This window comes from Leucoraja erinacea, chromosome 17 (assembly GCF_028641065.1).
Source record: "Leucoraja erinacea ecotype New England chromosome 17, Leri_hhj_1, whole genome shotgun sequence".
NCBI classification, from domain to species: Eukaryota; Metazoa; Chordata; class Chondrichthyes; order Rajiformes; family Rajidae; genus Leucoraja; species Leucoraja erinaceus.
This window is the reverse complement of record NC_073393.1, coordinates 43,680,458-43,693,383: the sequence shown is the minus strand read 5'-3', so window position 1 is coordinate 43,693,383 and position 12,926 is coordinate 43,680,458. Positions and strand designations below refer to the sequence as shown.

Genomic DNA, 12,926 nt, shown 5'->3' with positions numbered 1-12,926 from the left:
GTATACAGTGAGTACAGCAGGGGGCTGAGCACGCAGCCTTGAGGTGCTCCCGTGCTGATTGTTATCGAAGCTGACACATTTCGACCAATTCGAACAGACTGTGGTCTGTGATTGAGGAAGTCGAGGATCCAATCGCAGAGGGATGTGCAGAGACCCAGTTCTGTGAGTTTGGTAACCAGCTTGGTGGGGATGATTGTGTTAAATGCCGAGCTGTAATCTATGAATAACAGCCTGACATATGAGTTTTTTTGTTGTCCAAGTGGTCCAGAGCGGAGTGGAGGGCCAGCGAGATCGCATCCACCGTTGATCTGTTGTGGCGGTAAGCGAACTGCACTGGGTCCAGGTAGTTGATTTGCTCCATGATCAACCTCTCACAGCACTTCATCACCACCGGCGTTAGTGCCACTGGTCGATAGTCATTGAGGCACGTCACCTTACTCTTCTTGGGTCAAGACATGAGTGTCATACTAATTCTTTACAAATGCCTTACAGCCTGAGCTGTAGACATTGTATACATGGATTTCAGCAAGGCATTCAACAAGGTTGAGAGTGGCAGATTACTCTGGAAGGTTATATAGTATGGAATCTATGGGGAGGTAGCTGAATGGATAGATAATGGCTGCATTGAAGGCAGTGGAGTGGGATTGTGGAAGGTTGCTTTTCAGACTGGAGGCCTGTGACTAGTCGTGTGCCTCAGGGTTTGCTGCTGCACCCATTGCTGTTTGTCATCTGTATCAATGATTTGGATGCTGCACCCATTGCTGTATCAATGATTTGGATGAGAACGTACGTGGCATGATTAGCAAGTTTGCAGATGACATTACCGTGGGTGGTATTGTAGATAGTGAAGATGGTTGTTAAAAGTTGCAGCAGGATCTTGATCAGCTTAGGCAGGTGGGCTGAGGAATAGTTGACGGAATTCAATGCAGAGATATGTGAGGTGTTGCATTGTGGGAAATCTAACCTGGGCATGACATACACAGTGAATGGCAGGGCTCTTGGGAGTGTTGTAGAGCAGAGGGATACATAATTCCTTGAAAGTGGCGTCACAGGTAGATCGGGTGCTCAAAAAGGATTTAAGCACATTGGCCATCAGCAGGGTATTGAGTATCGATGTTGAGAGGTCATGTTGCAATTATATAAGACTTTGGTGAGGCCACATTTAGAGTATTGTATCCAGTTTTGGAAACCATGTTATAGCAAAGATGTTGTCATGCTGGATAGGGTGCGGAGAAGATTTACGAAGATGTTGCCAGGACTTGAGGGCCTGAGCTATAGGGAGAGGTTGAGCAGCCTAGGACTCTATTCCTTGGTGCACAGGCGAATGAGGGGTGATCTTATAGAGCTGTATAAAATTATGAGAGGAATAGATCGGGTAGACGCACAGAGTCACTTGCCCAGAGAGAGGAATTGAGAACCAGAGGACATAGGTTTAAGGTTAGGGGAGGGGGAAAGATTTATTAGGAACCTGAGGGATAACTTTTGTACATAAAGGGTGGTGGGAATATGAAACAAGCTGGTAGAGGAAGTAGTTGTGGCAGGTACTATCGCAACATTTAAGAAACATTTAGACATGTACATGGATAGGATAGGTTTAGATAGGTTGACCAAACACTGGCAGGTGAGACTAGTGTAGATGGTGACGAGTTTGGTTTTTGCTGTATAAGTTAGTGGAAAATGACAGTGGGAAATATTAGGTTCTGTTGCAGCTGTGATGACGAAGTTAGTCACTCATTTTGAGGAACCTGACTGTGATAATGAGATCATGCGCTTGCGATTCAATTGTTTGAGTTATTTAACCTGATCACTGTGATAATGCGAACATGCACTTGTGAGTCACTTGTCTTAAGGAACCTGACCTTTGCCTTGACACACATACCGTGTCACGATAATTGGAGGAACAAGAAAGCGTGCCAAATTTGCTTCTGCTTGCTACTGCTTATATTCTTGTATTATGCCTATTGTAAACCACTTACCCTGGGAACACTTGGAACTCCAAGAGAGTGACAGGTCGTAGACCAGAGTAAGTCCCCCGGGGTGAAGAATAAACTTGTTGAAGCAAGAACGGTGTGTTGTTTCAGTATATTTATTTAGAAAAGATCGAAGGGAAAATAATCCTGTTCAACAATGGGACATGTTGGTCGGTGTGAGCAAGTTGGGCTGAAGGGCCTATTTCCAGACTGTATGACTGTATGACTATTACAACAGGTTCATAAATAAGTCGTCCACAGTGTAAAAGCCTTTACACCGTCTACTGCAGAAGGGCCAATGTTGGGCATGGTCAAGAGCTGATCCGAAGGCATTTGAACAAATAAAAACAGCCTTAGGTTGGTGCCCGTTCTGGTGCATCAGGATCCAAAGAAGCCTGTGATGACTTGCCATAGGGGTTGGGACCGTTCTATAGCGAATGCCATGCGGAACAGAGATTCCCGTTGCGGTTGTGTCAAGACAGTGTCTTTGGCGGGGACAAATTACTCACAGCTCGATCAAGAAGCCCTTACTATGATGTTTAGTATCAAGCGTTTCTCTCAAAGTCAGCAAGACAAGGAAGTAAGTGATTGACTTCAGGAGGTGAATGGTACACATACACCAGTTTACATCGACGGTGCCAAAGTAGATGGATGAAAACCTCTAATTCCTTGGAGTCAATATCACCAACAACCTCTCCTGGACCACCCATATTGAAGCAACGACCAATAAAGCACTTCCTTAGAAGGCTTAGGAAGTTTGGCATGTCCACAACAACAACTCTCACCCACTTCTACAGATGCACCATGGAAAGCATTTTATCAGGATGCATCACAGCGGTATGGGAACAGCTCCATCCAAGATTGAAAGAAATTGCAGCCAATTGTGGACGTGGCCCAGACCATCACACAAACCAACCTCCCTTTTACTGACTCCATTGATACCTCACGCTGCCTCGGCAAGGCCAGCAGCATAATCAAGGACCAGTCGCACTTTGGCCCTCTTCTCCCCTCTCCCATCGGGCATAGATGTGTGAAAACACACATTTCCAGATTCAGGGACAATTTCTTCCCAGCTGTTATCAGGTAACTCATGTTTACGACTACCACAACTGGAGAGCAGTGCTGAACAACTATCTACATCATTGGAGACCCTCAGACTATCCTTGATCGGAATTTGCTGGCTTTACCTTTACCTAAATGTTATTCCCTTATAGAAACATAGAAAATTGTTGCAGGAGTAGGCCATTCGGCCCTTCGAGCCTGCACCGCCATTCAATATGATCATGGCTGATCTTCCAACTCAGTATCCTGTACCTGCCTTCTCTCCATACCCCCTGATCCCTTTAGCCACAAGGACCACATCTAACTCCCTCTTAAATATAGCCAATGAACTGGCCTCAACTGCCTTCTGTGGCAGAGAATTCCACAGATTCACCACTCTCCGTGTGAAAAATGTTTTTCTCATCTCGGTCCTAAAAGATTTCTCCCTTATCCTTAAACTGTGACCCCTTGTTCTGGACTTCCCCAACATCGGGAACAATCTTCCTGCATCTAGCCTGTCCAACCCCTTAAGAATTTTGTAAGTTTCTATAAGATCCCCCTTCAATCTTCTAAATTCTAGCGAGTACAAGCCAAGTCTATCCAGTCTTATCATGTGTCTATACACTGTAAATGGCTCATTCGTAATCGTGTATTGTCTTTCCGCTGACTGGATAGCAAGCAATAAAAGCTTTTGACTATACCTCCGTACACGTGACAATAAACTAAACTGAAAGCCTGTACTAGATCTGATGGGGGAAATCACAAAGTATCCAGTTAATGTTGTCACTGAGAATGTTAACCATATCTGCTTACTCATATACAATGAAGTATATGCTGGAAAAGGACAACGTTGAGGATGCCTCCATTCAAAGCTTTTCACCTGTTACAAAGCCCAGATGAAACACCAATTAAATGTTGCGTCATCAGGCACTGGACAGCTCGGGATTCACATCTATCACAGGTCCTGCCAGGCCTTCCCCCGAATTACAACATCATCAACATGAACTCAGCCTATAGGTCATCTGCACATTATGGGGTAACCAAGTAGTGGTTCTCTCTCAAGACTATAAACACATACACCGTGATCTGCATGATGCTCACCCGGGTGTGATTAGAATGAAGGCACTTGCAAGAAGCTACGTGTGCTAGCCACAAATGGGCACTGATAGTGAAAATATTGTACACATTTGCCCTATTAGTCAGAAGATGCAAAAAGCACCACCAAGTGGGTCCCCTGTAAACCATGGCCTGGATCATTTGACCCAATGAAGCTACAGAAGTGGCTCATGTTTACGACCCCGCAGCTAGATTGATGAACCAAGGGGAGCTGCGTTGAGTAGCGGGGAACTTCACAGCAAACCATCCCATTCACCACTGAGCACAAAGACACCTATAAAGAACCAGCACCCCTGCTCGCGGTCCATGGTCCATGAGGGTGTGGGGGGGGGGGGGGGGAATGAACCGTTCCCAACAGACAACTTCCGCTCCTTTACCGTACGCACATGCTCGCTGGAAGCCCTGCAGGCTGGGAACGACACGGGTATACACGTGTGCAGTATATCGGGAGCACCGTCCAATCGGAGGACGGTGACTTGGGACTAGTGCGGGACCGGTCGGGACACAATTCGTTTTGCAGCAGCCATTTGTTGAAAGTTGTTGAGATGTACAAGGTCAAAGATGTTTAGTTAACCAGTGTTTAATTACTTACTCTGTTGTTGGTATTGCTCCATGCAATATATAGCCAGTGAATCTAAATAACACAATTGCACTACAACCTTTCCACCATTCCACTGTTTTGCATTCATTGTGGTATTAATTCTTGTATCTATCATTATCACGTTTACTCTGTAAGCTTCACGTGAACAAAGAATTTTATATGCAATAAAATAATCTAAATCTGATTTCCTGCAAAGATTCTATCCCCCACTCCCAATTCCTCCGTCTGCGCTGCATCTGGGCCCAAGATGACGCGTTCCATACCAGGACATCCGAGATGTCCTCATTGTTTAGCGAACGGGGGTTCCCCTCTCCCATCATAGATGAGGCCCTCACTCATGTCTCCTCGGTACCCCGCAGCTCCGCTCTTGCTCCCCCTCCCCCTAGTCGCAACTGAGACAGAATCCCCCTAGTCCTTGCCTTCCACATCATCATCCGTCATATACAACACATAATCCTCCAATATTTTCGCCACCTCCAATGGAACTCAACACTAGTCACATCTTCCCATCTCCACCCCATTCTGCCTTCCGCAGAGACCGTTCCCTCCGCAATTCCCTGGTTAACTCATCTCTTCCCACCCAAACAATCCCCTCCCCAGTTACCTTCCCCTGTACCGCAGAACATGCAACACCTCGCCCTATACCTCCTCCCTCAACTCTGTCCAGGGACCGCAACAGTCCATTCAGGTTAGGCAGAGGTTCACTTGCGCCTCCTCCAACTTCATCTACTGTATCCGCTGTTCAAGATGTGGACTCTTATACATTGGCGAGACCGAAAGCAGACTAGGCAATCGTTTAGCTGAATACCTTCACCCAGTCCACCTGAACCAACCTGATCTTCCTGTTGCTAAACACTTTAATTCTCCTTGCCATTCCCACCCTGAACTTTCTGTCCTAGGTTGTCAGAGTGAGGTTAAACGCAAATTGAAGGAACAGCATCTCATATTTCACTTGGGCAGCTTACAGATCAGTGGTATAATTATTGATTTCTCTAACTTCAAGTAACCCCGGCATTCCCTCTCTTTCTATCCCTCCCCCACACAAGTCGCACCAGCTTCTCGTTTTTACCCAACAAACAGCTAACAATGGCCTGTTTCCTTTATCGTTACTTTTTTTGCATATCTTTCATTCATTTATCTCTCTGCATCATCGTCCATATCTCGTTTCTCTTTCCCGTGACTTTCTTTACCCGAAATGAGATGCTGCCTGTCCCGCTGAGTTACTCCAGCTTTTTGTGTCTATCTTCAATTAATTAATGAGTTCCTTTAAAATTCAGTGAACAATACAAATTACAATCTAACTTGCATTTGTAATTTAAGGTAAAAGGATATTGCAAGGCATTTCACAGAGCAGAAAGTAGGCAGATTATTGCATAATAAGGAATGATCGCATAATGTAGTATAAATGATCGACTTTCAAAGGAGTTGGAAGACAACGAAGAAAGCTGAACTTGAAGAAGTTTCAGGATAGGTTTACATTAAAGAGTCGAAGATGGCAAAGAAGAATTAAAAAAGAGTGCACCATGGGGAAATAATTAAACAAACTGATAATATTTCAATCAGAAGGAGATATCAGTAAACAAGCTTATTTCTGCTGTACCTACTTATTTCTATGTCCCGCCATTTCAGAATAGCCATGATTCCATATAGTAGGATTCCCAACTGAATCATTACATGGTGCAGGAGGTTTCTGATCAATTTTCAGAGTGGTGATATGACTGCAATACAAAAATACATGTAATTTTAATTTACTTCCATTTTTCACAAACATCACTTTCATTGCAGCATTCATTATGTATTATTTTGCAATAGGCCGAACAGTTCAACAGAAATGACTTTAACTCCCCAATATTGACTGGGACCTTGCTCAGTAGCAAAGCCTTAGATGGGGCAGAAATTGTGAGGCAATTCCAAGAGGGTTTCTTGAAACAGTATATGTATTGTCCAATCTGAGGAGAGAACATACTGGTCTTTGCATTGGGAATAAAGGCTGGCAGATGACTGGTATTACAGTGAAAGAGCATTTTGGGATTTTGGGGTCCAAGTCTACAACCCCCAGAAAATGGCGGCACAAATAGACAGAATGGTAAAGAAGAATGTTAGAATTTTTGCTTTCATAGGTCAGGATATTGAGTATAAGAGTCAAGATGACCTGATATTGGTTTGGCCGCATTTGGCGTATTTTGTGCAGTTCCGGTTGCCTCATTAAAGGAAGGATATGAAATCTTTGGAAAGGGTAAAAAGAATGTTTATCAGAATGATGCCTTGATTAGAGGTATTAGCTACAGGGAGAGGTTGCACAGATTTGGCTTGTTTTTTAATGGAACGGCAGAGGTTATGGGGAGGTCGGATTGAAGTATATAAAATTATGAGAGGCATAGATAGGATAGACAGTCAAAACCTTTTTGCCAGGATGGAAAAATGAAATACCAGAGGGCAAGGTGAAAGGTGCAAAGTTTCAAGCAGATGTGTGGGGTGTTTTTTTTATATGAGGGTGACGAATGCATGGAAAATGCTCCAGGGTGGTGGTTGAGGCAGATATGATAGTTGCATGTAAGAAACTTTAGGATGGGCATATGGATATGCAGGGAATGGAGGGTAGGAATTATATGTAGGCAGATAATGATCTTGGCATCATGTTTGGCACAAACGTTAGGCTGAAGTGCCTGCTCTTGTGCTGAACTGATATTCTGGGTTCTAAAGGGCCTGTCCCACTTGGCGACTTTCTCGGCGACTGCCGACACCATTGACTGACATATCAGGTCACCGAAAAATTCGCACCTTGATGACGTATGACATTTTTATTGTCGCTGCAGGATTTTGAAATGTTCAAAATCTTTTGGCGACATTAATATGACGGCGGCAGTTGCCGAAAAAATCGGCAAGTGGGACAGGCCCTTAAATCACACCTGCAATTTGCTGTGATATTTATCACGCAAAGAGAAAGCACATTTAATTCTAAATTATAAACTATAAATTATAATTCTAAATTATAATTCTGTAACCTTAGAATTAAATGTACTTTCTCTTTGGCTTTGATATATCTACAATATTTTTTTCATTTCCTCCTGTGAAATGAGCAAATACTAGATAAGCATATTTTGTGAAGCATTGAAACAGATATATGTATATAAATATATAGAAACTAATATATATACATAAATATATATATTATACATAAATAAACACAAATAAATATATATAAACATAAATATATAGTAAATGTATTCCCGATTGAAGGCTTCACAAGTTGAGTTGCTCTATATGATCAACAAACTATATCCATCTCCTTTCTTTCTGCATCATTCCTTCCCCTCCCTGCTAATATATTGTGATCATTATACATCCTTGGGCCCATGTTTTATTTCTATTGACATCACTTTGGTTGTCCAATCAATCCTGTCCTTTACCACATAACAGACCTCGCACTTGTGCTGTTTTGTGACTATATCGTTATTTCTTCACATCTTTATGTTTTTTTAAATTCTAACATTTTTCAATTGTATTAGAAGTTCATTAAGCTGAAACTTTGACACATCCAACTAGCCTAATGTTTCAAGACTTTTCCATGTTTTACTTGTGCTTGAAACTATACTTGGAACTGAGGGTGATGGTTCTCACCTGAACATTTCCAATGTCTTGTGGTCAAGAACAAGATTTAGATTGCCAGCTAAGTCCAGTTCCTGCAATGAGGCCGGAAGTGTCTCAGGCATCATTATCTCCGTAAGCTCGTTGCAACTGAGGTCAACCAACTAAAACAGAATGAAGAAAATTGAAATTAAGCAGAATACTGGTAACAATGGTAATAGATTTGAGCAAAGTAACATTATTTGCTCAACCAGTTAGTGACAGAGCCAGTTTACAATTCACCAGCAGATAATCTTTGTGACTATTCAACAGTTTATCATGAACTAGTCCCTATTAGTTTAGTTTAGTTTCGAGATACAGAGCGGATACAGGCCCTTCGGCCCACGGAGTTTGCACTGATTCCCGCTCATTAACACACTATCCTACACAGACTAGCGGAAATTGTGCATTTATACCAAGCCAACTAACCTATAAGCCTGTAAGCCTTTGGACGAAACCAAAGAACTTAGAAAAAAAAAACATGCAGTCATGGGGAGAGCGTACAAACTCTGTACAGACAGCACCCGTAGTTGGGATCGAACCCGGGTCTCTGCAGGGAGAGATGTTGTCACTCAAATTGGATAACAATGCAGATTCAACTATACAAGAATAGCGATTATGACCTACACAAAGCTGTCAAGCGTGGTCTTCAACTATGATGCAAGACTGAAACCACCGCCGTTTGTGTAAAAAATGTTGCCCCAGGTTCCTCTTAAATCTTTCCCCCTTACCCTAAATCTATATCCTCTGGTTACTTGATTCCCCTACTCTGGGTAAAAGATTGTGCATTTACCCAATCTACTCCTCTCATTATTTCTCATTGTGGCTAAAGGGATCAGGGGGTATGGAGAGAAGGCAGGTACGGGATACTGAGTTGGATGATCAGCCATGATCATATTGAATGGCGGTGCAGGCTCGAAGGGCCGAATGGCCTACTCCTGCACCTATTTTCTATGTATCTATGTATTATCTTATACACCTCTATAAGATTACCCCTACATCCTCCAGTGCTAAAGTCCCAGCTTGCTCAACCTCTCCCTAAAATTCAGGCCCTGGAGTCTCGGCAACATCCTCATACATTTTCCCTGCACCCATTCCAGCTTAACAACATCTTTCTTACACATCTTTAGGGTGACCTAAACTGAACATATAACTCCGAGTGTGGCCTCACCAATGTCTTGTACACTGTAATGTAACTTCCCAACTTTTATACTCAATCCTTGTCTGGTCTGGTTTGACTTCCTGAAATGCAACACCTCGCACTTATCAGTTCGATCCTGACTACAGGTGCTGTTCTGGGCAGAGCTTGTACATTCTCCCTGTGGCCACACAGGTTTTCTCCAGGTTCTCCAGTTTCCTCCCACAATCCAAAGACACACAGGTTTGTAGATTAATTGGCTTCTGTAAATTGTGGGATGTGATCCCATACTAAATTCTGTAGTATGTGGGATGTGAGAGTAGGATAATGTAGAACTGGTATACATTGCGGGCGATCGATGGTCGGTGTGGATGGTGGACCGAAGGGCCTGTTTCCATGCTCTATCTATAAACTAAACTAAATACATCCCTGTTTAACAGAGATCAATAATGTTGTGTAGACCACCACTCAATCTTTGGCAATGGTTACATTTCAAGTTACTGCAGCCAAAGTAACATCTACAAACATGTTTAATTAAAATCAAAGTTCCCATCTTATTTTTGTTTTCCCATCCTCATATTTCTTTCTCTCCCACTCCCCTGACATCAACCTGAAGAAAGGTCTCGACCCAAAACGTCACCCATTCCTTATCTCCTGAGATGCTGCCTGTCCTGCTGAGTTACTCCAGCATTTTGTGTCTACCTTCATATTTTTTCTAATGTACATTATATAAAATGAATGAAATATTTGATTTGGAATAAGCAAATTGGAAAGGTTTTGGACCACATTAGCTGAAGTAAATCAAATGCATCTGTTGCGTAAACGGGTCCTTTTCACAATGGCAGGCCGTGACTAGTGGGGTACTGCAAGGCTCAGTGCTGGGACCCTAGCTATTTACGATATATATTAACGATTTGGACGAGGGAATTGAATGCAACTTCTCCAAATTTGCGGATGACACGAAGCTGGGGGCAGTGTTAGCTGTGAGGAGGATGCTAGGAGGCTGCAAGGTGACTTGGATAGGCTGGGTGAGTGGGCAAATGCATGGCAGATGCAGTATAATGTGGATAAATGTGAGGTTATCCACTTTGGTGGCAAAAACAGGAAAGTAGACTATTATCTGAATGGTGGCCGATTAGGAAAGGGGGAGATGCAACGAGACCTGGGTGTCATGGTACACCAGTCATTAAAAGTAGGCATGCAGGTGCAGCAGGCAGTGAAGAAGGCGAATGGTATGTTAGCATTCATAGCAAAAGGATTTGAGTATAGGAGCAGGGAGGTTCTATTACAGTTGTACAGGGTCTTGGTGAGACCACACCTGGAGTATTGCGTACAGTTTTGGTCTACTAATCTGAGGAAGGACATTCTTGCCATAGAGGGAGTACAGAGAAGGTTCACCAGACTGATTCCTGGGATGTCAGGACTTTTATATGAAGAAAGACTGGATAGACTTGGTTTGTACTCGCTAGAATTTAGAAGATTGAGGGGGGATCTTATAGAAACTTACAAAATTCTTAAGGGGTTGGACAGGCTAGATGCAGGAAGATTGTTCCCGATGTTGGGAAAGTCCAGAACAAGGGGTCACAGTTTAAGGATAAGGGGGAAACCTTTTAGGACCGAGATGAGGAAAACATTTTTCACACAGAGAGTGGTGAATCTCTGGAATTCTCTGCCACAGAAGGTAGTTGAGGCCAGTTCATTGGCTATATTTAAGAGGGAGTTAGATGTGGCCCGTGTGGCTAAAGGGATCAGGGGGTATGGAGAGAAGGCAGGTACAGGATACCGAGTTGGATGATCAGCCATGATCATATTGAATGGCAGTGCAGGCTCGAAGGGCTGAATGGCCTACTCCTACACCTATTTTCTGTTTCTATGTTAATATCCCAATTCCCAACCAAACTTCAGATCCATGTAGAAAGCAGAAAGTAAAGTGACCATAAAAAGAAAGCCAAACAGTATCTGTGTGAAGAAACTAAACTGAGAGTACAGATCAAAATAGTTAAAAATGAAAGGAACAACAACAAAAATGGCATTGTAAAAATATACCATGCTATGGGGTAAAAATAGCCAGTGAGTTGAATCCAGTGTATCATGCAACACACTCTCAATGGGCAGCACAGTGGTGCAGCTGGTAGAGCTGCTGGCTCACAGCCTCAGCTGTGTGGAGTTTGCACTTTCTCCCTGTGACTGTGTGGGTTTCCTCCGGGTGCTCCAGTTTGCCCCCACATCCCAAAGACGGGTGGGTTTGTAGAATAACTAGCCACTGTAAAATTGCCCTTAATGTGTAGGATAACATAGAACTTGTGTGAACAGGTGATCAATGGTCGGTGTGGTCTTGGTGGACTGAAGGGAATGCATCGCTAAGATAAACTATTATCAGACTCATTCAAAGCAGATTTTGCACCTTGATCTCAGGTAAGTGTAGGATCTCTGGGAAGACTGCAATGCTGTTGGAGTGAACAATGAGTGTGTGCAATCGCTTGCAATTGGTAATGGTGGTAGGAACAGCCTTCAATTTGTTCCCACTCAGGTTCAGTTCTTCCAGTAACTCGAATTTCGACAGCTTACTGAAGGAAAAAAAGTTAAAGTAATTAGTAGATTTGAACATTACATTATCAAATCATTACAAACTACACGTGATTTACAACCTGCTGTTTCACAAATGAGATCATGCTTTGAATCCAACCCATATAACAAACTCATTGTGTAGGAAGGAACTGCAGATGCTGGTTTACATTGATGATAGACACAAAATGCTGGAGTAACGCAGCGGGACAGGCAGCAACTCTACATAGAAGGAAAGGGTGGCGTTTCGGTCGAGACCCTTCTTCAGATTCATTACCTCATTATTCACAACAGATAGGGACACAAAGTTCCTGATAATAACAAAAAATATATGTATCTGATGCTTTGAGAAGATTCTGGCCACAGTATATACAACAATCAATCCCTTCATGGATATAACTTCCTTGCCAGTTGCAGTGGTAAGTCACATTATATGTTCATATCAGACATCAAGTGCAATCCAAGATTTCAAGGTCAGTTTATTGTCACATTCACCAGTTAAAGTACAGTGAAATTTGAGCTACCATACAGCCATACAATAAGTGAAAAGGAAAAGGAACAAGACACACAACCACATAAACATTCACATAAACATCCATCACAGTGGATTCCACATTCTTCACTGTGATGGAAGGCAATAAAGTGCAATCTTCTTCCTCGTCATTTACTAACAACTCCAGGCAGGGTTTAGGTGGATACATATTTCCCATTAATAAACAGCTAACCTCATAAATAAATAGTCTGTGGATTATGACTATTAGGCTTTGAACAATGAACACAGTGTATTTTTGTATTTACGTTGACCCATGAAACCAGGTCCCATCTCTTCAGTGAGACCTTGTACATTGCAGAATTCTCTGGTGATGAA

The 12,926-nt window shown here is 42.8% G+C and overlaps 1 protein-coding gene across 1 annotated transcript in view; it reads right to left on the bottom strand.

The window, feature by feature from the left end:
• Positions 1–12,926, bottom strand: part of LOC129705477 (PH domain leucine-rich repeat-containing protein phosphatase 2-like) — a 159,437-nt gene that overhangs the window by 26,773 nt on the left and 119,738 nt on the right. Inside the window, exons 14-16 of the mRNA XM_055649067.1 lie at positions 11,898–12,060; positions 8,350–8,480; positions 6,333–6,446 (exon numbers count right to left, since the gene is read on the bottom strand). Of these exons, the coding sequence (XP_055505042.1) occupies positions 6,333–6,446; positions 8,350–8,480; positions 11,898–12,060 (408 nt within the window). The remainder of the gene's footprint in view (positions 1–6,332; positions 6,447–8,349; positions 8,481–11,897; positions 12,061–12,926) is intronic.